General features: G+C 41.6%; 1 protein-coding gene across 1 annotated transcript in view; it reads right to left on the bottom strand.

The window, feature by feature from the left end:
- The window catches only part of LOC311061927 (retinoic acid receptor beta-like), a gene marked incomplete at its 5' end in the record, with an annotated part of 273360 nt that extends 256777 nt beyond the window's left edge, over window positions 1-16583 (bottom strand). Inside the window, one exon of the mRNA XM_084080634.1 lies at window positions 16430-16583. Within this exon, the coding sequence (XP_083936760.1) occupies window positions 16430-16583 (154 nt within the window). The remainder of the gene's footprint in view (window positions 1-16429) is intronic.
- Between the last annotated feature and the right edge of the window lie 6799 nt (window positions 16584-23382).

Here is a 23382-nt window from a genome sequence, read left to right as displayed (position 1 = left end):
GAGAGAGCGAGACAGAGAGAGACAGAGAGAGACAGAGAGAGACAGAGAGACAGACAGACAGAGAGAGAGAGAGAGACAGAGAGACAGAGAGACAGAGAGAGACAGAGACAGACAGACAGACAGACAGACAGACAGACAGACAGACAGGTATAGAAAGGCATTTGGTTTGTTTGAGTTCAAAGTGTGTTGTGATTAGAGGTGAGGTGAGAATAGTCTGGCAGGAGGATTACGGGTATATCACTGTGGACCCCCCAAACCCCCCCCCCCCCCTCCCTCCCCTCCTCAACTCAGCTGACAGTTCATCCAGACTAGCCCCCCCCCCCCCCCCACGGCGTAGCATATCTCACCAACTGCACGGCCGAGTCCAGAGGAAATGGTCAAAGTTCAGCCAGAGTACCAAACCATAATTAGAAGCAGCTTTTCCTGCCCTTGTTCTGACTATGACTTTTATTGGGGAGGGGTCTCCTGTCAAGCCCCTCCCCTTTCAACACAGGAGAGGGCTTTAACTTTATGTCCCTCCTACAAAGGGTAAAGAGAGAGAGAGAGACACAGAGAGAAAGAGAGAGAGAGACACAGTGAGACAGACAGAGAGAGAGAGAGAGAGAGAGAGAGACAGACAGAGGGAGAGGGAGAGAGACAGAGACAGAGACAGAGACAGAGAGAGAGAGAGAGAGAGAGAGAGAGAGAGAGAGAGAGAGAGACAGACAGACAGACAGAGGGAGAGGGAGAGAGAGAGAGACAGAGACAGAGACAGAGAGAGAGAGAGAGAGAGAGAGAGAGAGAGAGAGAGAGAGAGAGAGAGAGAGAGGAGGGGGTTTAGAATCTGGTTCACATTATAGAAGGAGGTTTAGGAGGAACAATAAGGATTGACAGACAGACTGAAGCTACAAAGTGCACCACAAGTTCACTGGGAAATAAACGGGACAGAAATAAAGTACATTTACTCGAGTACTTACTGACTGTACTTGTGTCTGCACTTCACTTCACTCGACTTTACTCCACTATACACTTCAAAGACAAATATTGTGCTTTTGACCACACTGTAATTCTAGGAAGGGACTCTGGGACCCAAACATAAAATATAGCTGCAAGCAGCGATAATATGGGGCCAGGAGAGAGAAAGAGAAATGATAATTCCTTTAACAGGTCAGTTCATGAAAGTCCTTGCGGTCTTGTTTCCAATGAGGGCCTGTGAGCAATTAGGGGTTAAGAGTCTTGCTCAGGGACAAATTTCATCAACCAGGTCAACCAGAGCCTCTGGCTCCCTAGCCACTCAGCTATGGCCGACCCTCAGAGAGAGAGAGAGAGAGAGAGAGAGAGAGAGAGAGAGAGAGAGAGAGAGAGAGAGAGAGAGTTTTTTGCAATTCAACTTAAATTAGTCTGCATCAAGTGAGGCTTGAACCGGCAACCTTGCGGTCATGAGGCACTCTTAGGTAGCTGCAACACTACCTATATTGCTATAGCTTTGTCCAGGCTGATGTTGTCTGTTGAAGATCATAAACTCTTGCATTCTGTCATGAACCAAGCCAACACTAAGACCACTCGTTCACAAACCATTTACAAATAGAGAAATTGTATATATCCTCGCAACCGAAAACAGTGAAAGCAGCCGATCTACAAGCTCAGAAACACGTTGCTATCTGAAAAGTTTTGAGATTGTAGATCGGCTAATTTCAGAATGAATATGTCATACATTGAAAAAACGTACTCTCAAATGAGCATTTCAGGTTATCTTTAACATTTGCACATGTATTCATTGATACAGTCATGTTGTTTGCAATTCAACTTAAATGAAGTCTACATCAAGTGAGGCTTGAACTGGCGACCTTGAGATTGTGAGGCACTTATTTAAGGGAGACACCATTGGACCAACAGACAGGGAACTGTGAAAAAGGAGATCAAACAGATGATACAGTTTCACGCAAATAGCTGAAAAATCCTGGCTTTAAGTGTTTTTCAAACTGTTCAAAATTGTACATCTCCTCAGAACCAAAACTAGTAAAAGTAGCCGATCTACAAGCTCACAAACCATTAAAAGTTGTCAGATTGTACATCGGCTATTTTCACAATGAAGTATGTTATACATTGAAAAAACATACTCTCATTGCTATCTGAAAAGTTGTGAGATTGTAGATCAGCTGTATGTAAAAAACACTCAATTAAGTATTTCATGTTATCTTTAACAATTGCAGATGTATTCATTGATAGTCATGTTGTGTGAAATGCAACTTAGATGAAGTCTGCACCAAGTGAGGCTTGAACTGGTGACCTTCAGGTTGTGGGGCACACATTTAAGCGAGAAGCCACCAACAGACAAGAACCTGTGAAAGGAGATCACACAGATGATACAGTTTCACGCAAATAGCTGAAAAATCCTGGGTTTAAGTGTTTTTCAAACTGCTCAAGATTGCGGACAATCTAAGGGCGGTGCTTACTGGTCAACGTGATAGATGTGTTCCTCATTAGTCAAGGCACATGTGTAAGCAGGTCTAATGGCTGTCGGCCAAACGAGGCATGACTTTTGCCTGTTTAAAGTTTGCATTTTCAAAAAATTGCTATAGCGCCCCCCTTTGACCAATTGGAGTAAGATTGGTTTCAGTGATACTTGGAAGGACCCTCTACAATATTGCAAAGTGTCAAAGAATGGTAAGTCTGCATGTATGTGTTAGGGGCAGATGAATAATTGTCATAAAACTGCAATATTCATTGGCTCATTAAAGCTTCATTTTTTCACTTATGGAAGATATTTTGCAAACGTTTTTTGGTATAGGTCCAAAGTTCATGTGTAAAAAGTTTCGTGCAGATTACTCAAAAATCCCAGGAGGAGATAGGTTTTAACTGTTTTTCATATAATTCCAAATGGTGGGAGATCTAAAGGTCAGAGGTCAAAAGTCAGAGTGTGAAAGTTGTTCAGCATGAGGAGACGCATGTGTGCATCGAAGTTTCATGGCTGTAGGTCAAACACGGCATGAGTTGTACCTGTTCAAAGTTGGCATTTTTCAATTGAGTGCTATAGCGCCACCTTTTGACGAAAGACTGTGAGAATTATTTCTTGATCGTTTTTCATGACCATCTATCATATGGCCGAGTTTCATAAAAAGCGACTGCACGGTTCAGCCAGAACTGCCAAAAGTGGCAGAAGAAGAAACGGAAATAATGCGAATAACAATATGGGTCCATGCTGGAAGCCTGGCCCCATAAAAACAACAACATTAGAAAGTAGAAAAGGTTCTCCTCAGAGCACACAGGTCTCCACCGGGTCAGGATGTTTTTGGTGACGTTTTGCCACGTACTGTTGTTACTGATGTGGATATTAGATAGCTTAACCCATTCAATCCAGGGACGCATCTCTGTCATTTTAGATTTCTTTGGCTATTCAAAAGTGTGTGTGCCGCGGCGCGCTATGAGCTTGTAGATCTGCTATTTTTGAATAGCCAAATAATAATCTAAAAATCACACCCAGTGTGAAGTGGGCGGTGTGTGGTCATCACAACATGACTCACTTAAAAAAAAGGATAAATTACTTTTTTTTAAAGTCCATACTGCTATTCATAGGGCTGCACATGTGTCATGTGTTTCGCTAGCCAATCACAGTCCTGAATTTGCAAAGTCAGCCAATCACATTACAGCTAGTGGTGATGACACTAGCTGTAATGTGATTGGCTGACTTTGCAAAAGTATAGATTTGCATTGACTGGGTTGGGGGTTGTAGACTGCGTTGTAGACTATTGGCCAATCACGGTGCAGGATTGGTCAGCGTCCAAAACTCACTTATAGGGGGCGGCTACACCGGCCCAAAAAGGACACAGATACTTTCCTGGTCTAAATGCGGTTTTTAAAGCCATTTAAAGCTATAACTATAGGCTAAGTTTGAACTTAGTGTGAGGTGGTGAGACAGGCTCCTGCAGCACAAGATCGATGCCCAGCCTGCACAGGCTCATAAGATACTCACACAATGTACATACACCAAGATACACCACACAAAAATATGTAGGAGTAATGTCAAAAAACATTATTTAGCAAAAAAGCGGCCTCCTGGTGGCGCTATAAAAGGCTCATGTGAAAAAGGTTCGGAATCGGCATCCAGGGAGTGTGTGTGCACAGTTTGGCTGCGATCGGGCCAGCGGTGCCGGAGATTAGCCGTCCACAGACACACGGACGGACAGACGGACGGACGGACGGACGGACGGACGGACGGACGGACGGACGGACGGACGGGGTGCAAAACATACTCTGGCCATGCCTTTGGGCCTGGGGTTCAGAGGTCACACAATGTCATGTGACTGTGACCCAACTCCAAACCCTCCCCTTGACCCCCCCGGGGCGACCCCCCCCGGGTGACCCCCGTGGTGGCTGTTTCCACTGGGGTCAAGCTGAAGGCAGAGTGCAGCTTTCACTGAGGAGAGGAGAGGTTCTGAATGTGATCCGTTCCTCTAGAGCAGTGGTTCTCAAACTTTTTCATGTCAAGGACCCCCAAATTGACACTTATTAGCCCGCGGACCCCCATTTGAAAAGATACGCCAGGGACCCGCCATAAGAGAAGATTTTTACGGCTCTAGCAGTGATTCTCAACCATTTTAATTTCAAGGACCCCCAGTTTGACATGCATTAGAGGCTACGGACCCCCATTTAATGGCATTTCTATCTCTGGGACCCCAATTTATATTGTAAAATCAATGTTAATTTAACTCTGAGAGTGTACAAATGGAACCAAATGGACCCGTCAGGGTCCATTTGGTTCCATTTGTACACTCTCAGAGTTACAGACCCATAAGGGTCCATTTGGTTCCTGTCCATCATTTAGCTGGGTACCCCCTGGAACCCCCTCAAGTACCCCTGGGGGTCCCCGGACCCCACTTTGAGAACCAATGCTCTAGAATTTGTGTATTTAACCCATCTGTTCAATCCGGGAATGCATCTGTGTCATTGTTAGGCTAAGAACTTTAAATCTTTATTAAATATACATATACTGTATGTTTTTTAAACAACATTTCTAACTCTGGAATAAGTTGTTCTCTCTGGAACAACTTACGTTGATGGGGATCGGCGGCAAAAAATCATTTTGGGAGGCGACAAGAAAAGAGTTTGAGCACCACTGATACAGAAACAAGAGTTTTTCAGAAAAATGAAGACATTTTATGAGACAAATGTTCGCTTTAAAACATTTATATTCAAAGATTTGCACAAATTTTTTCCATGATTTTTTAACCCTTCCATTGTGTTAGGGTCATTTTGTACTCGCTTTTAAGTTTAAATGGGTAAAAAGTCTGTAAAAGTAACGTAACAAAATTAATTACCATCATTTTAGTTCATTCTGATGGTCTCTATAAGAGTCAAATATGACCCGGCAGAGAAGTGTGGCTCAATTCCACCAAAATTGTCAATATTCAATGTTTACATGTTTCAGAGTGAGAGAAACTCAATTAGCATTTTGCTATCAGGAGTAAAATAAAGTTTGGGTTTATGAAAAATAAATGGCTTTTTACCTTCTATGGTATACGGGTACATTTTGACCCTTAACACCACAGATGTCACTATAATCTAATATAAACTAATAATATTAACATTTTTTTAAAGTTAAAAAACTAAAACAAGTCGTTTTGTGTTGTTGTTTTTTTTGGAAGTGTGTTCTAACATTAGTCTATTATAACTAGACAACATCATTATCCATTGTCTTCATTAAAGGAAATGTAATGAGTGGATTTTCAATTTTCATTGAAAACGAGATATATTGAAAGACGAAACCCTAACCCAAAATAATATTTTAAAAAGTGTTTACATGGATATGAATGCATAACAAGTCAGCTACCTATGAGGTGGAAGAAAAAAATAAATGAAAACATTTTTTGGGGGGGTCTGAGTTAAATCACGGGTCACATTTGACCCGCTAACACCAAAAGTGTATGCAGGTTTATAACACAATGCAAGGGTTAAACGAATCTAAAAAAGAAATCTAAATCCTAAGAGTTTTTGGGGAAAAAAAACGTTTTTTTTTAAAAATATTTTTCAAAAAATAGCAGATCTACAAGCTCATAGCGCGGCACTCAGTGCCGCGCTATGAGCTTGTAGATCTGCTATTTTTGAATAGCCAAATAAATGTTAAAATGAATGGATGACGGCAGCAGCAGCAGCGTTGTTCTGATGTTGTGTGTCCTCACCTCGTCCAACACTATTAACACGGATCTCCTGGTCTCTCACATCTGTTCCAGAGCGTTGCTATCGCTGCGTTCTTTACACGACAAACACAAAGCAGCCCATGGAACATATACTTACTGTACATTCTGTATGTGATAGATATGATACAGATGTGCCATTTCAAAACTTCAAATGTCCTGCCATCGGCAAGACAGTACATTTTCAGGGGATTCCCAGGGCAATAAGAGGGACAAAGAAGGGCATTTAAAATGATGAATTATTTTGATGATCACTGCTTTTATGATGCTAATTAATTTGAGCAACTGGTCAAGGACCTCTTCAAATCACCTTTCGCCTCATAATGAGTCTGACACCTTCTTCAACACACATTCTTTTGTTCTCATGTATATGGATGTCTGTTGAAGGGAAAAACGGGGGTGTGTAGTGACAACTTCTTTTCAGGGGCAAAACAGTGCATTTTTAAGGGCAGAACAGGGAGGAAAAATGCATTTTCAGGGCACTTTCAGGGAAAGAACAGTAACGTGTGAGGTTTTGAAGTGGCATATCTGTACATATTCTCCCATTACATAAACTCCCATTACACCTAAGACAGGCAGCCTCTGTGGATAGCTTTAAAGCACAGCTCAAGACCTATTTCTTCACTCTTGCTTTTAGCTGATTCTTTGGTTGATTTTTAAGTCCTCACTGTGTTGCCTATTTTAATGTTGCTTTATGCTTTTGCTTTTATTTCATTTTATTTTATTTTATTTTTGTTTGCTTTATTGTTAAATTGGTTGTAACTGTAACTGTATTCTTGCTCTGTAAAGCACTTTGCGCTGTATTTCATGTCATGAAAGGTGCTATACAAATAAAGTCTATTATTATTATTATTATTATTATTATATCTGAGAACCCACTGAGGTACAAAGTAACAGTTCACACACAAACAGAGAGAGGATGTTATTATTAACCATATAGTAACTGCATCGAAAAATCTATTTTCCTTTTCAACGATCTACTCTATCGATACGCAAACAGCTAAATATCGCATCGTTTGACTTTGTCTCGTATCGAATGGTTTTGCAATGCAAATAATCACAATTTTATCAATACTAAGTCCTTGTGGCAATTTGAAGAAGGAAAAAGAGAAAGAGGGGTAAATAAATAGTCACTGTATCGATTTTAAATCATTGAATCGAATCGTATCGTTTTAACCCATTGAGACCTGGAACTGTGTCATTTTTAGATTTGAGCTAAAAAGCATTATTTTACACTTTGGGCTATTCAAAAATAGCAGATCTACAAGCTCGTAGCGCGGCACCGAGTGCCGCGCTACGAGCTTGTAGATCTGCTATTTTTGAAAAATCATGAAAATGTGTGCAAATCTTTGAAAATATATATTTTCAAAGCGAACATTTTTAACTAAAATCTTTGCTTCTGGTGGGGTCCCTGGAACAACATATTTTGATGGAGGTCCGCGGCCAAATGCATATCATGTTGGGGGTCCTTGACATGAAAAAGATTGAGCACCACTGATATAGAAACGTACGTTTTTTAGAAAACTGTTGGGATTTAGGAGACATGTAGAATCCCCGAACACACGACACAGGAGGTTCCTCTTTGGTCAGCGCAGCAACACTCTCTACTAATCATCTCTATTAACCGTGGCCTGGCATGTGACAGCCATTCCCTTTCATTTCCACATGTCGTAACACGGCTTTTATATCCACCCCCCCCCCCCCCCCCTCCCCTCACCCCTCCCCCATCATCACCACATCCCCGCCTTCATTTCACATGCCTGTGAAATTAGCTCAGTGAGTGGGCCGTCGCTAACGGGCCGCGCTAATGGCCTTTCATGTCCCCGCATCAGAGAGGAGCTTAACCCTTCAAGACCGGGAAACGCAGCTGTGTCATTTTTTTTAGATTTTATTTTGTCTATTCAAAAATAGCAGATCTACAAGCTCTTAGCGCGGCACCGAGTGCCGCGCTAAGAGCTTGTAGATCTGCTATTTTTTTTGATACGTTGTGAACATTTCTGCAAATCTTTGGATATATATATATATATTGTTTTTTAAGCGATTTTTTTTTAACTCAAATCTTTACTTCTGTGGGGGGGTCCCTGGAACAAAAACATTTTGAGGTCAACGGCCAAATACATATCATTTTGGGGGTCCTTGACATGAAAAGGTTTGAGAACCACTGATTATAGAAACACACGATTTTCAGAAAACTGTTAGGATTTAGAAGACATTTGTAGAATCCCCCAAAAGCAAAGATTTGAGTTACAAATGTTCGCTTTAAATATATATATATATATAACTATTCATAGATTTGCACACATTTTCCACTATTTTTTTTAAAATAGCCAAAGAAATGTATAAAATGACACAGATTCTTTGCCGGTCTAAACGTGTTAAGCCTTGAAGAAGAGAATAGGCTGTAATTAGACTGGAACATCTTTCTGTATCGTACAGTTGGTTTTTAGATCAATGCTGGAAAAAATATCAAACTGGAGATGTTTCCCTTTTTGTTAAAAGTCGCTTGAACACAACAGATCTACCAGCTCACATGAACACAGCAACAGATCTACCAGCTCACATGAACACACAACAGATCTACCAGCTCACATGAACACACAACAGATCTACCAGCTCACATGAACACAGCAACAGATCTACCAGCTCACATGAACACACAACAGATCTACCAGCTCACATGAACACACAACAGATCTACCAGCTCACATGAACACACAACAGATCTACCAGCTCACATGAACACACAACAGATCTACCAGCTCACATGAACACAGCAGATCTACCAGCTCACATGAACACAGCAACAGATCTACCAGCTCACATGAACACAACAGATCTACCAGCTCACATGAACACAACAGATCTACCAGCTCACATGAACACAGCATCAGATCTACCAGCTCACATGAACACAACAGATCTACCAGCTCACATGAACACAACAGATCTACCAGCTCACATGAACACAGCAACAGATCTACCAGCTCACATGAACACAACAGATCTACCAGCTCACATGAACACAACAGATCTACCAGCTCACATGAACACAACAGATCTACCAGCTCACATGAACACAGCAACAGATCTACCAGCTCACATGAACACAGCAACAGATCTACCAGCTCACATGAACACAGCAGATCTACAAGCTCACATGAACACAACAACAGATCTACCAGCTCACATGAACACATCAGATCTACAAGCTCACAGATCTGCTTTTTTTTTTTTTTTTTTAAGGAAAAAAGTTTGTACCAATTTTTCCAAATGCAAAACTACTGATTCCGGCTTTAAATAGTTTTAAGATGATTATGTCTGTTATTTACTGCATCCACGTCTTACAATATAATACATCCTATCAATTAGTTTACCTAGGTGGTATGTTCACTGTAAACACACACACACACACACACACACACACACACACACACACACACACACACACACACACACACACACACTCAGATATACGTATAAGGGCCCACACTATAAAGACGGTCCTTGCTTCTTCTATTTGTTAACCCATCAGGACCGGGAACGCATCTGTGTGATTTTTTACATTTCTTTGGGCTATTCAAAAATAGCAGATCTACAAGCTCATAGCGCGGCACCGAGTGCCGCGCTATGAGCTTGTAGATCTGCTATTTTTTGTTTTTAATCGTGAAAATATGTGCAAATCATTGAATATATATATATATATATTTTTTTTTAAGCAAATATTTGTAACTCAAATGTTATTGCTTCTGTGGATTCTTTAATGTCTTCTAAATCCTGTAAACTTATGTTGCTATAATATCCGTGGGTCTCAAACCTTTTTCATGTCAAGAACCCCCAAAATAATATATATTTGTCCGTGGACCCCCCCATTTAAAAATATGTTGTTCCAGCGACCCCCAAGAAGCAAATATTTGAATAAAAAAAATGATATATATATTCAAAGATTTGCACACATTTTCACGGTTTTTTTTTTTCAAAAATAGCAGATCTACAAGCTCGTAGCGCGGCACTCGGTGCCGCGCTACGAGCTTGTAGATCTGCTATTTTTGAACATATAGCCAAAGAGATGTAATAAACCACACAGAGATGCGTTCCCGCTCTGAATGGGCTAATGAACACGTAAAGTAAAGTATAAAGGAAGTGCGTTAGCGGTTAATGAAGCTAATTAACACCCAGGAGGGTTTCTATTATTCTGAATAAATACATTAATAATAAAACAACACGTTCAACGACCTTGTGAGAAGATTTGCAAATCAAAGACTCTGTTTAAAAGCAAGACATTTGTTTTTTTGTTTTTCCCCACATGAGATGCATTGGCCAGCAAGCCAGGTCTGTAAGATCTAAATTAACCCATTAAGACCTGGAACAGTGTCATTTTTTGATTTGAGCTAAGAAAGCATTATTTTACACTTTGGGCTATTCAAAAATAGCAGATCTACAAGCTCATAGCGCGGCACCGAGTGCCGCGCTATGAGCTTGTAGATCTGCTATTTTTGAAAATTCGTGAAAATGTGTGCAAATCTTTGAATATATATTTTTTTTTAAAGCGAACATTTTTAACTAAAATCTTTGCTTCTGGGGGGTCCCTGGAACAACATATTTTGATGGGGGTCCGCGGCCAAATACATATCATTTTGGGGGTCCTTGACATGAAAAAGATTGAGCACCACTGATATAGAAACATACGTTTTTCAGAAAACTGTTGAGATTTAGGAGACATGTAGAATCGGTGTGTGTGTGTGTGCGTGCGTGCGTGCGTGTGTCTTAATTGCAGTGGAAAAGGCACCTTGTTGTTGCGGCTTAATTAAATCATTTCACGGGTGTGTTTTAATTGTTGAAGGCGGGTGAATTTCTCCCGGTTGGTTAAACAGCGGACATGATGTTTAAAGAACCCTGTTTAACCACAGGCTGCTATTCAATGAGGCTTTAGGACATACATGGGCAACTGGCGGCCCGGGGGCCAAATGCGGCCCCCACCTTCACTTATATGCGGCCCGCAGGTTAATATCAGAATAGTGATATATTATTGATTTCAGCTGTTATGATTCCAAACATGCAAACATGACCCACTTTAATGACTTCAGTCTATATTAGTAGCTTAATGACTAGAATTAAAATTCTATTGTCTTTTTTATGTCCAATGTATTTGTATTTAAGTTCATAAAGTTAACATAAGTATAACTAAATGCATTTGAAATTAAATACAAATGTTACTTTTCAGGATTCCAATTCAAAAATAGCAACAAAAAAAAATCAGGATTCCAATTCAAAAATAGCAACAAAAAAAAATCAGGATTCCAATTCAAAAGTAGCAAAAATAGCCGATCTACAAGCTCAAAACGCGTCACACAAAAGTAGCAAAAATAGCCGATCTACAAGCTCAAAACGCGTCGCGGAGCGACGCGTTTTGAGCTTGTAGATCTGCTATTTTTTGCTACTTTTGTGTGACGTAGAAGTACGGCATTCATTTACGAAAAACGTACGTACAATACGGTGTCTGCCCAACAGTATACATGTATATGTAATGTGTTCCTCTGGAGTGAGTGTGAAAATATAGTGGAATATAAAAAAAATATATTCTTTTACGATTTTTCAAAAATAGCAGATCTACAAGCTCATAGTGCGGCACTCGGTGCCGCGCTATGAGCTTGTAGATCTGCTATTTTTGAATAGCCAAAGAAATCTAAAGTGACACAGAAAACTATCTGACAATGTATAAAGTCAACATACCCAACTTTGATGAGACAGTATTGTGTTGTTCTAAAAAACATGTTTTTTTGTCATTTCCTGAAAAGTTCATATTTTGGACATAGTTGATTTCTGCAACAGAGATACTAATCTGATCTGAAATATACCACACTAATCATCACATCCATAACCTGAAATATATACCACACTAATGATCCACTAAGATCAGCTCTGTAACCTCTGAAATACATCACATCGTGATCCATATCTCTGACTATATAATAACTATGTTCCCTGTTTAAAAATAAATAAAACGTCTTGCAAAGCGTCTAGAATTCGGAGGGATTGAATTCAGCATAACATTAGTTAGAAGCCAAGTCGCCAATATATATATATTTTTATACTGAAACTGCAATATGAAAGATAGCTTTTACATTAAAAACACAATTTAAATCTAAAAAAAAGGGGAAATGACCAGGAACCATTTTTTTTGTCACAGACATTTTCTGGTTGACTTTCTTATTTGTGTTTCTTATCAAGAAAGACACGGTTGTTAAAATAATGATACATTATCACCAGGCCTTCAGTGACGATAATTATATGACGTCTGTTATCACTCACGCTGTCAAAAGAATCTATATATTATACGCATAGTTCTATAATAAGGTCTGATTTATAGACTGAGGCAGGCCCATTTAACCCATTGAGACCTGAAGCCGATTCTACACGTCTCCTAAATCTCAACAGTATTCTGAAAAAACGTATGTTTCTATATCAGTGGTGCTCAATCTTTTTCATGTCAAGGACCCCCAAAATTATATGTTTTTGGCCACGGACCCCCATCAAAATATTTTGTTCCAGGGACCCCCCCCAGAAGCAAAGATTTGAGTTAAAAATGTTCGCTTTAAAAATATATATATTCAGAAGATTTGCACACATTTTCACGATTTTTCAAAAATAGCAGATCTACAAGCTCGTAGCGCGGCACTCGGTGCCGCGCTACGAGCTTGTAGATCTGCTATTTTTGAATAGCCCAAAGTGTAAAATAATGCTTTTTATCTCAAATCTAAATATGACACAGTTCCGTCTCTCTGTCCACTGATAAGAAGGACACTTGAGAACACGTCCCCTGGAGCGCACAGACAGACAGACACGAGTCCCGGGACATGACAACTAACATTATCTCCTCCCCGGGTCACCAAAGGCACGCAAATAAATCAAGAGGGAGGGGGGGGAGAGGTGGGGGTCAAAACAAACACTCCAGTTGTGACAATATGCCCTGGGTTCTTATAAGAAGATAAACGCCCCTATTTGCATAGAGTGCAGTAATCTAGGGCATACTGGCGGTCCCAGGGGGCCACATGCGGCCCCCACCTTCACTTAATGCGAACCGCAGGTTAATATCAGAGTACTGATATATTATTGATTTCGGCTGTTACGATTCCTAACACGACCCGCTTTAATGACTTCAGTCTATATTAGTAGCTTAATGACTATAGTATTAACATTCTATTGTCTTTTTTATGTCCAACGTGTTTGTATTTAAGTTCATAAAGTCAACATAAGTATAACTAAATGCATTTGAAATTAAATAAAAATGTAACTTCTCAGGATTCCAATTTTAAAAAAAATTGCAAAAAGTAATTCAGGATTCCAAATAAATGAATAGCAAATATAGCAGATCTACAAGCTCAAAACGCGTCGCGTTTTGAGCTTGTAGATCTGCTATTTTTGCAATACTTTTGTGTGGCCTAGAATGAAGATGAAGAATAGGGCATTAACTACGAAAAAAAGTCAAAATACAGAGATAATGTGTGTCTGCTCGACAGTATATGCGATGTGTCCCTCCGGAGTGAAGTGTGTAAAGTGGCCCTCTACATATAAGCCTGATCTATAGGGCTACAACAGGCTACTTATAAAGTCCTTCATTGACTCGCGACCCCACCTCACCCTGGAGGTAATTTATGCACATAAACCTGCACGTTCGTAATGTATTAAAATGGCAAAAAATGTACTATTTGTAATACATGTTTTAGATTGTATTTCATCCATTCTGTTGAATTTTTTTTAAATAATTTCGCGACCCCACCGTCAGTGTCCCGCGACCCCAAGTCGGGTCGCGGGACCCCCAACTTTGGGAACCCCATAGAGCAGTGGTTCTCAACCAGTGGTCCGGGGACCACCAGTGGTCCTTGGGGGGGGTACCATGGGGTCCCCAGCTAAATTAGTTAACATAGCGTCACGATCATTTTAACCGCTTAGCTTTTGGCAATTCAAAAAATAGCAGATCTACAAGCTCATAGCGCGGCACCGAGTGCCACGCTATGAGCTTGTAGATCTGCTATTTTTTTGGGGAAAAATCTTGTAAATGTGTGCAAATCTTTCAATATATATATTTTTTTTAAACGAGCATTTTCAACTCAAATCCTTGCTTCTGGGGGGGTCCTTGGCACAACACATTTTCAAATGGGGGTCCACGGCCAAATGTATATCAATCAATTTAGGGGGTCCTTGGCATGGTTGAAAAAGGGTTGAAAACCCCCTGCCATAGAGGACAGCAGTCACAGTGCTGATGGAGAGGAGCGTTTCCGTTGTGGCAAACGGTTTGACATGTTCACACTGTTGTGGCTGCATGGCTATAACCTCGCTGGAGATGTCGTGGTCCGGGGTCATTTATCTAAATCAGTGTCACTGACGGGGGGGCGACGGGGGGGGCGACGGGGGGCACTACACACACAGCCCGTCTCCTGTCAAAGCGTCCTGGGAGGGGAGGTGTCGAACCCGCAACCCCCTCCTCCCCACTCCAAGCTGGCTAGTGTTTATTCTGTGCATTCCTTTCCATTCTACTCGGCCCGAGCTGTGTGTGTGTGTGTGTGTGTGTGTGTGTGTGTGTGTGTGTGTACAAGCCTAGTCCCTATATAGTACCACAAAATAATAACAGATCTACAAGCTAGCAGCATGCTAGTTAGCTTGTAGATCTTTTTTTGGGGGGGGGGGGGCAAGCGACACCTATATAAATCAAGCTTAAGGACTTAAGGAGACTAGCAGAGGACATTCATCAGGCCAAGTCCAGGCTGTTTCTGTTTCCCTGTTTTAAATTATGACCGCCCCCCCCCACCACCCCCAAAACCCCACCCACACATTAAGAATGAAATATGACATTTTGAAGGTTTTTACACAGGTTAATAAGTTAAGAGTTACAGTAGAGCAGACTTTTATTGTGAAGTCTGTTATAATTCCATATGGGTTTGAAGTCGTACACGATAACTGACCACAAGTTACATCTGGTATGAGAGCCAATACATTCAATCCTCTGCACATTAGAGCCATGTGAATGGTGCAATAAGATCAGTGGACAGGGCATTATTTACTGTGTGTGTGTGTGTGTGTGTGTGTGTGTGTGTGTGTGTGTGTGTGTGTGTGTGTGTGTGTGTGTGTGTGTGTGTGTGTGTGTGTGTGTGTGTGTGTGTGTGTGTGTGTGTGTGCGTGTGTGCGCGTGTGAGAGAGAGAGAGAGAGAGAGAGAGAGTAGGTCCACATCACGCTGCAGTTAGTTTGATCTATTTGATGGTTTGAACTTGAAGATTCCATTAAACTATGTAACGACGCTGTATTTATGACTGTAAATGCAACAGTACAAACGGCACACAATACATTAATTTACCTCTGAGAGCGTATGCAAATAGAAACCAAATGGACCCTTAGGGGTCCATTTGGTTTCTGTTTGCATACACTCTCAGGGTTACACACAGACGTGGTTTTGACTGTGTAGCAGGGACATGATTTATGACTGTAAATGCACATTAAAACTGCATATAATAAATGAATTTAACTCTGAGCGAGCGTGTTACAAATAGAGACCTTTTAATGGACCCTTATGGGTCCGTTTGTAATACTCTCAGAGTTACACTTGATACACATAGGACCACAATGTGTTATCCTTTTATCTTTAATGTCTGACCGTAGCTCATGCTGTTTACATTTCTGATTGATAAACTAATCAATCAATCAATCAATCAAGTTTTGACTGTATAGCAGGGACAGTGTGGGTCAGATCATATATTTTACTAGACGCAGCATTGCAATGACAATAAACTTTCAGAAGGAAATGCATATCATTCAGATTCTTGTGATAATTATATAGTGTTATACTATTTAATATATAACACTAGTTACACTGATGTGGTTGTGACGGTGTAGCTGTGTCTCTGTTTATGTGTGCATGTGGAAGTGCAAATAAACGCACAGAATGAATTATTATGATTTATATGATAATTATACAACCTAGAGTGTGTATAATAACATATATATCTACATGTATAATACAGTAATAACACACACACACACACACACACACACACACACACACACACACACATATATTTGACAGATATATTTGTGTGTGTGTGTGTGTGTGTGTGTGTGTGTGTGTGTGTGTGTGTGTGTGTGTGTGTGTATATACATATATACATATATACATATATATATATATATATATATATATATATATATATATATATATATATATATATATATATATATGTAATACAGTGTATTTATAATAACGTACAGTGAGCAGTTCTCCTGTGGGTCCAGTCTCGGTGCAGTCCACTGAAACAGGCTTTCAGAGCTTTATCCTGCAGCATGCAGGACGACGGGCCAGATGTGTAGAAGTCCAACATCTGTCCTGGACTGACCAGGACCGCGTCCATACAGTCAAACATCATCAGGTCTCTGTCTCTGTCTCTAACTGTCCATACAGTCAAACATCATCAGGTCTCTGTCTCTAGTGGTCCCTACAGTCACACATCATGTCTGTCTCTGTCTCTAGTGGTCCCTACAGTCATCATGGAGTATAGAACGTCTTTAAGGGTTATTATAAAACATAAGTGCACGTCAGGACAAAACTCCATCAAAGTCCGTCTGATCTCCAGGTTTTTGTCCGTTTATAAAAGGTGTCAAATCTCGGTCTTCTTCGTCCAATAAGAGCACCATGAGTTATTATTATTATTATTATTATTAATATAGTTATTATGATGACGGTGTAATAACGGATCCATGCGGGTATCAATATGTTCCATGTCGTCGCTCAGTCCGTCCGTCTCAGCGCCGCCGCGCGTAAAGAAGGAGCGAAATGTCTCCATAATCCCAATGCGTTACATTGTAGCCGTCCGAATGTTCGCTTCGTTCCGGACCGTCCCGTTAGATGTTACCGACAGACAGGCAGGCAGAGAGACAGGCAGACAGACAGGCAGACAGACACACAGACAGAGCTCCTCTCCTCTCTGCTCTCATAGTGAAGTAACAGCCTCCTCGCGTCGCCTCGCAGAATGAAAGATAGAATTGCCTAATATATGCGAGTGAACTTTCTATGAACCCGGAGAGAGGAGCTAACCTTCAAATGACCCGCACACACACACACACACACACACACACACACACACACACACACACACACACACACACACACACACACACACACACACACACACACACACACACACACACACACACACACACACACACACACACACACACAGATCGGCTCCGCTCTGCAGCTTTAGAGAGAGAGAAGAAAAGAGAGAAAATCTAGCGCGGAGAGAAAGATATTTTTTCTCCCCCAGTGGAAAGAATACAATACACACCATCCATCCATCCATCCATACACAATGTTACACTAACTAACACTAGACTAGCCTACTCTAACAGACTAACACTATGATACTGTTTCCATGTCTTTTCTAAATTAAGTAATCAAACAATCAATCGTACATTATCATCAGTGGCGTGCACAGACATTTTGAGGGGCAGGTGCTCAAGTAAATTATACTTTTTTTTTCTTTACTTGGTCTGCTCTTTTTTCCCTCTACACCTATACCTCTTTGCCAAAAATAGCAGATCTACAAGCTCACAACGCCTCGCACTGCGAGGCGTTGTGGGCTTGTAGATCTGCTATTTTTGGCTAAAGTTCTCCTCAGAAAAGGGATGCTAGGTTTCGAGTGGTTATGGTAAAAAGAAAAATCATATCACTTAAAGATTTGGCGGACCCCCTGTAGTAACTCTGAGGACCCCCTAGGGGTCCCGGACCCCCTGTTGAAGACCCCTGCTATACTCTATGGTAGCCTACACTAACACTATGATACTGTTTCCATGTCTATTCTAAATGAAGTATTCAATCAATCAATCAATGGTACATTATCATTTTAAACACATTCTCTCTATTGTAGAAAAGTAGGCTCTTTGTGCGTTTTGTACAAAATATATATAATAACCCTCTGCATGGTTTGTGCATGTTGAGAGTTCTTCTTCCATCACTCTGTGTGTCATTGTGAAAGAAAGTGTTCCTGCCCCTCACTGTGTTTAAGTGTTTTAACTCCCTTCGATTACTTGTAAGTACTTTTACTCAATTTATTTACTCTTAAATATTTTTACTCAAATTGTAGATCAGTTTTAGTGTGTGTGTGTGTGTGTGTGTGTGTGTGTGTGTGTGTGTGTGTGTGTGTCTTGACTCACAAGCTTGCGCACGGGGCTGCGCACCGAGGTGACGCAAAACGCATCACAGAGGTGACGCAAAACGCATCACAGAGGTGACGCAAAACGCATCACCGAGGTGACGCAAAACGCATCACAGAGGTCACAGAGGTGACGCAAAACGCATCACAGAGGTGACGCTAAACGCATCACAGAGGTGACGCAAAACGTATCACAGAGGTGACGCAAAACGCATCACAGAGGTGACGCAAAACGCATCACAGAGGTGACGCTAAACGCATCACAGAGGTGACGCAAAACGCATCACAGAGGTGATGCAAAACGCATCACAGAGGTGACGCAAAACGCATCACAGAGGTGACGCAAAACTCATCACAGAGGTGACGCTAAACGCATCACAGAGGTGACACAAAACGCATCACAGAGGTGACGCAAAACGCATCACAGAGGTGACGCTAAACGCATCACAGAGGTGACGCTAAACGCATCACAGAGGTGACGCAAAACGCATCACAGAGGTGACGCTAAACGCATCACAGAGGTGACGCAAAACGTATCACAGAGGTGACGCAAAACGCATCACAGAGGTGACGCTAAACGCATCACAGAGGTGACGCTAAACGCATCACAGAGGTAAAACGCATCACCGTGGCTCCAAAGTGAGGTGATGTTTTCAGTTTTTTTGGTTTCCCCCCATTGAAAGTCAAGTTTTTGAGCGGTGTAACCGCTCCTATAAGAGCGAAAGGGTGAAAGGGGTATTGTGCCAGGGACCCCCCATGTGAAAGGGTATTGTGCCAGGGACCCCCCATGTGAAAGGGTATTGTGCCAGGAAAATCGTGCACAGATAGACTCTAGGTGGTGCTAAAGCACCTGCCCTTTGCCCTCTCGAGGGCGAGTTTACAGCAGGGGTCTTCAACAGGGGGTCCGGGACCCCTAGGGGGTCCTCAGAGTTACTACAGGGGGTCCGCCAAAACTTTATGTGATATGATTTTTCTTTTTACCATAACCACTCGAAACCTAGCATCCCTTTTCTGAGGAGAACTTTAGCCAAAAATAGCAGATCTACAAGCCCACAACGCCTCGCGCTGCGAGGCGTTGTGGGCTTGTAGATCGGCTATTTTTGGCAAAGAGGTATTGGTGTAGAGGGAAAAAAGAGCAGACCAAGTAAAGAAAAAAAAGTATAATTTACTTGAGCACCTGCCCCTCAAAATGTCTGTGCACGCCACTGTGCCTACACATGTTTCTGTATGTGAAACATGTTATTCTGACCTACATGTTCTGTATTCCATGACCCTTGTCATGTGTGTACCATGTGACATAGGAAGGTTACATAAGCAGCCATAAAGTATTGATCCACATCTTAGACACGCTGCACTTTGCATGAACGCTGTTTCACCTTTTAAACTCCTCCCTCTCTCTCTCACTGTGTCACCTTTTAAACTGTCACTCTTTGAACTCTCACTCTCTCTCTCACTGTGGCTCACCTTTTAACTCATTAAAGGGATTGTAGGCAACATTAAGCCTACATTTTAAAAATATATATTTTGCATTTTTTCCCCCTCTATCAGCCACTATATAATGATGCTGGGGTGTTTACCTGCATTGAAACACAGTCCTCTTTCTGAAATCCGTATTTTCCCTACGGTTTATGTTTGTCCGGGACGCCGTGTGAACTGTTCGAGTGAAACCGAATGGAACCGAGTGCAGCCGACAAAAATGGAAACGAGCCGCCATTGTTTTCTGTGGGCAGTTTTTACTTTTTACTTTCGGTTTTAAAACGCTCTCAAAACTTAATTTTTGAGGCACGGAATTTACTTTTAAGCATTTTAGAGCTGCAGAAAAGCCTCCACGAGGACGTAAACAAAGGGTGATGGTCTGTCTGTCTGTCTGTCTGTCTGGTGACCCCCAAAATAATCATATTTGAACTGGGGACCCCCCAAAATAATCCTCAGCAACAAGCGTGAAACAGGATAGATAGATAGATAGATAGATAGATAGATAGATAGATAGATAGATAGATAGATAGATAGATAGATAGATAGATAGATAGATAGATAGATAGATAGATAGATACAGGTACGAGTAGAGAGAGGTAAGAAGAAGAAGAAATATCAAATAAATAAATAAAAATGTAATAATATAAAAATAAGCAGACTTGACAGTCTGACTCGTCTCTAGAGATATTAATGCAACTATACAAGCAGTAATGTCAACTATACATTACTCATAATTCAGTTCAGTTCACACTGCATGCATTCTTTTCCATAAATCAGCTGGATAGAACACAATCTACACAATCTACACAATCTACACAATCTACACAATCTACACAAACAGTCCGTAAATGCTAAGAGACTGTCCTGCCGTGACCCCTCATTTACGTTTGACTTCTGCATTTAATATTTGTTTCATTATATTTTATGTATTTATTGTGTTTAATATTTTAATCCTATGCCCGTCCTTTTATGTGTATGTTTTATGCAAATGTGTGTCTTTGCCTGGTGTTGAATATTAGTAAAAATGTAAGTAACTCTTAGTTAATTATCTATGTAACTGAGAGTGTATGAATGGTCGTATACTCTCAAAAGAGTTAAATATGATAATAATAATATTATGTTTAATTGATAAAAGCAGACAGTATAGTGTGTGTTTAAAGGTGTTTAAAGGGACTCTACAGCAGTGGTTCTCAAACTTTTTCATGTCAAGGACCCCCAAATTGACACTTATTAGCCCGCGGACCCCCATTTGAATAGATAAGCCAGGGACCCCCATAAGAGAAGATTTTTACGGCTCTCTAGCAGTGATTCTCAATCATTTTAATTTCAAGGACGCCCCAGTTTGACATGCATTAGGGCTACGGACCCCCATTTAATGGCATTTATACCTCTGGGACCCAAATTCATATTGTAAAACCAATGTCAATGTAACTCTGAGAGTGTACAAATGGAACCAAATGGACCCTTAGGGTCCATTTGGTTCCATTTGTACACTCTCAGAGTTACAGACCCATAAGGGTCCATTTGGTTCCTGTCCATCATTTAGCTGGGGACCCCCTGGAACCCCCTCAAGTACCCCTGGGGGTCCCCGGACCCCACTTTGAGATCAAACGCTCTACAGGGTCCTACCTGCTCCTGGACTCCAGCACTGATTACGTGTTCCTACACGTTTATCACTTAGATAACAAGACCTCACTCCTGACTCCATGTTAATCTGTGTCTAACAGCTCTGTGCTTCTCAAAGTGGGGTCTGGGGACCCCCCGGGGGTCCTTGGGGGGTCCAACGCATCACGAAAGCGCTGCGCAAGTGAGAGAGAGAGAGAGAGAGAGAGAGAGAGAGAGAGAGAGAGAGAGAGAGGGAGGGAGAGAGAGAGAGAGAGAGAGAGAGAGAGAGAGAGAGAGAAGAGAGAGAGAGAGAGAGAGAGAGAGAGAGAGAGAGAGAGAGAGAGAGAGGGAGAGAGAGAGGAGAGAGAGAGAGAGAGAGAGAGAGAGAGAGAGAGAGAGAGGAGAGAGGGGAGAGAGAGAGAGAGAGAGAGAGAGAGAGAGAGAGAGAGAGAGAGAGAGAGAGAGAGAGAGAGAGAGAGAGAGAGAGAGAGAGAGAGAGAGGGAGGGAGAGAGAGAGAGGGGGGAGAGAGAGAGAGGAGAGGGAGAGGGAGAGAGAGAGAGAGAGAGAGAGAGAGAGAGAGAGAGAGAGAGAGAGAGAGAGAGAGAGAGAGAGAGAGAGGGGAGAGAGAGACGAGAGGAGAGAGAGAGAGAGTGGTAGAGAGACATCTCCATGGTGGGTCCTGAATAAACCATTCAGGCTCTACCGCCGCGCTGAAAAAGAAACCCTGCCCCCCCCACACCCCTCACACCCCCCCTACACACACACACACACCTGACCCCCCGCTGTGCACCCAGTGTAACAGTAACCACGGACACACACACACACACAACACACACACTACACAGTTGAATGCAATGCCTGCTACGTGCACAGACCCTTACATAGTACACACACACAGGGAATGCATGCATGCACGTGCACAGACCCTTACATAGTGCATACAGCACACACACACACACACACACACACACACACACACACACACACACACACACACACACACACACACACACACACACACACACACACACACACACACACACACACACACACACACACACACACACACACACACACACACACACACGTAGCTGTAATGAATCCACCTGAAAATCCACCTGTAATTAGAAGGTGATAATGAACCAATCCATCAACACGCTTTCTGGCACACGCACACACACACACACACACACACACACACACACACACACACACACACACACACACGCACAAGCACACACACACACAAACGCGCCACACGCACACGCAACAGCCACACACACACACACACACACACACACACACACACACACACACACACACACACACACGCACACAACACACGGCTATGAACAGAAGGTAGCAGATTGAGGCTGTTAAACTGTACATACATACAGTACAGCAGCTTAACTACAAGGGCATTGATTCATTTTATCAGACACACAACTCTCCTATATTCAAACCCATTGTAAATTCAAACTCTGTTTGAACCATGTTAGACTCATTTAAAACACATTCCACTTGATACCCATCAACCCATGATACCTGGAAAGCATCTGTGTCACTTTAGATGTCTTTGGCTATTCAAAAATAGCAGATCTACAAGCTCATAGCGCGGCACCGAGTGCCGCGCTACGAGCTTGTAGATCTGCTATTTTTGAAAAATCGTGAAAAATATTTTTTTATATTCAATTTTTTTTTTAGGATTTAGATTTTTTTTAGACACGGCCTCAGGTCTTAAAGGGTTAAGTGACTGATGTTGACCAATGGCTTCACAGAAAAAACTGAAAAACTAAAAAACAATTGCTTTGTAAAATGGTGGCAGTAATGTCAACTATACATTACTCATAATTCAGTTCAGTTCACACTGCATACATTTTGTTTGCATTTTTTTTCCATAAATCAGTGCTATTGAACACCCTTTACATC

This window comes from Gymnoscopelus microlampas (assembly GCF_963454915.1).
Source record: "Gymnoscopelus microlampas genome assembly, chromosome: 15".
In the NCBI taxonomy this organism is placed as follows: domain Eukaryota; kingdom Metazoa; phylum Chordata; class Actinopteri; order Myctophiformes; family Myctophidae; genus Gymnoscopelus; species Gymnoscopelus microlampas.
This window is presented reverse-complemented; position numbering and strand designations above follow the sequence as displayed.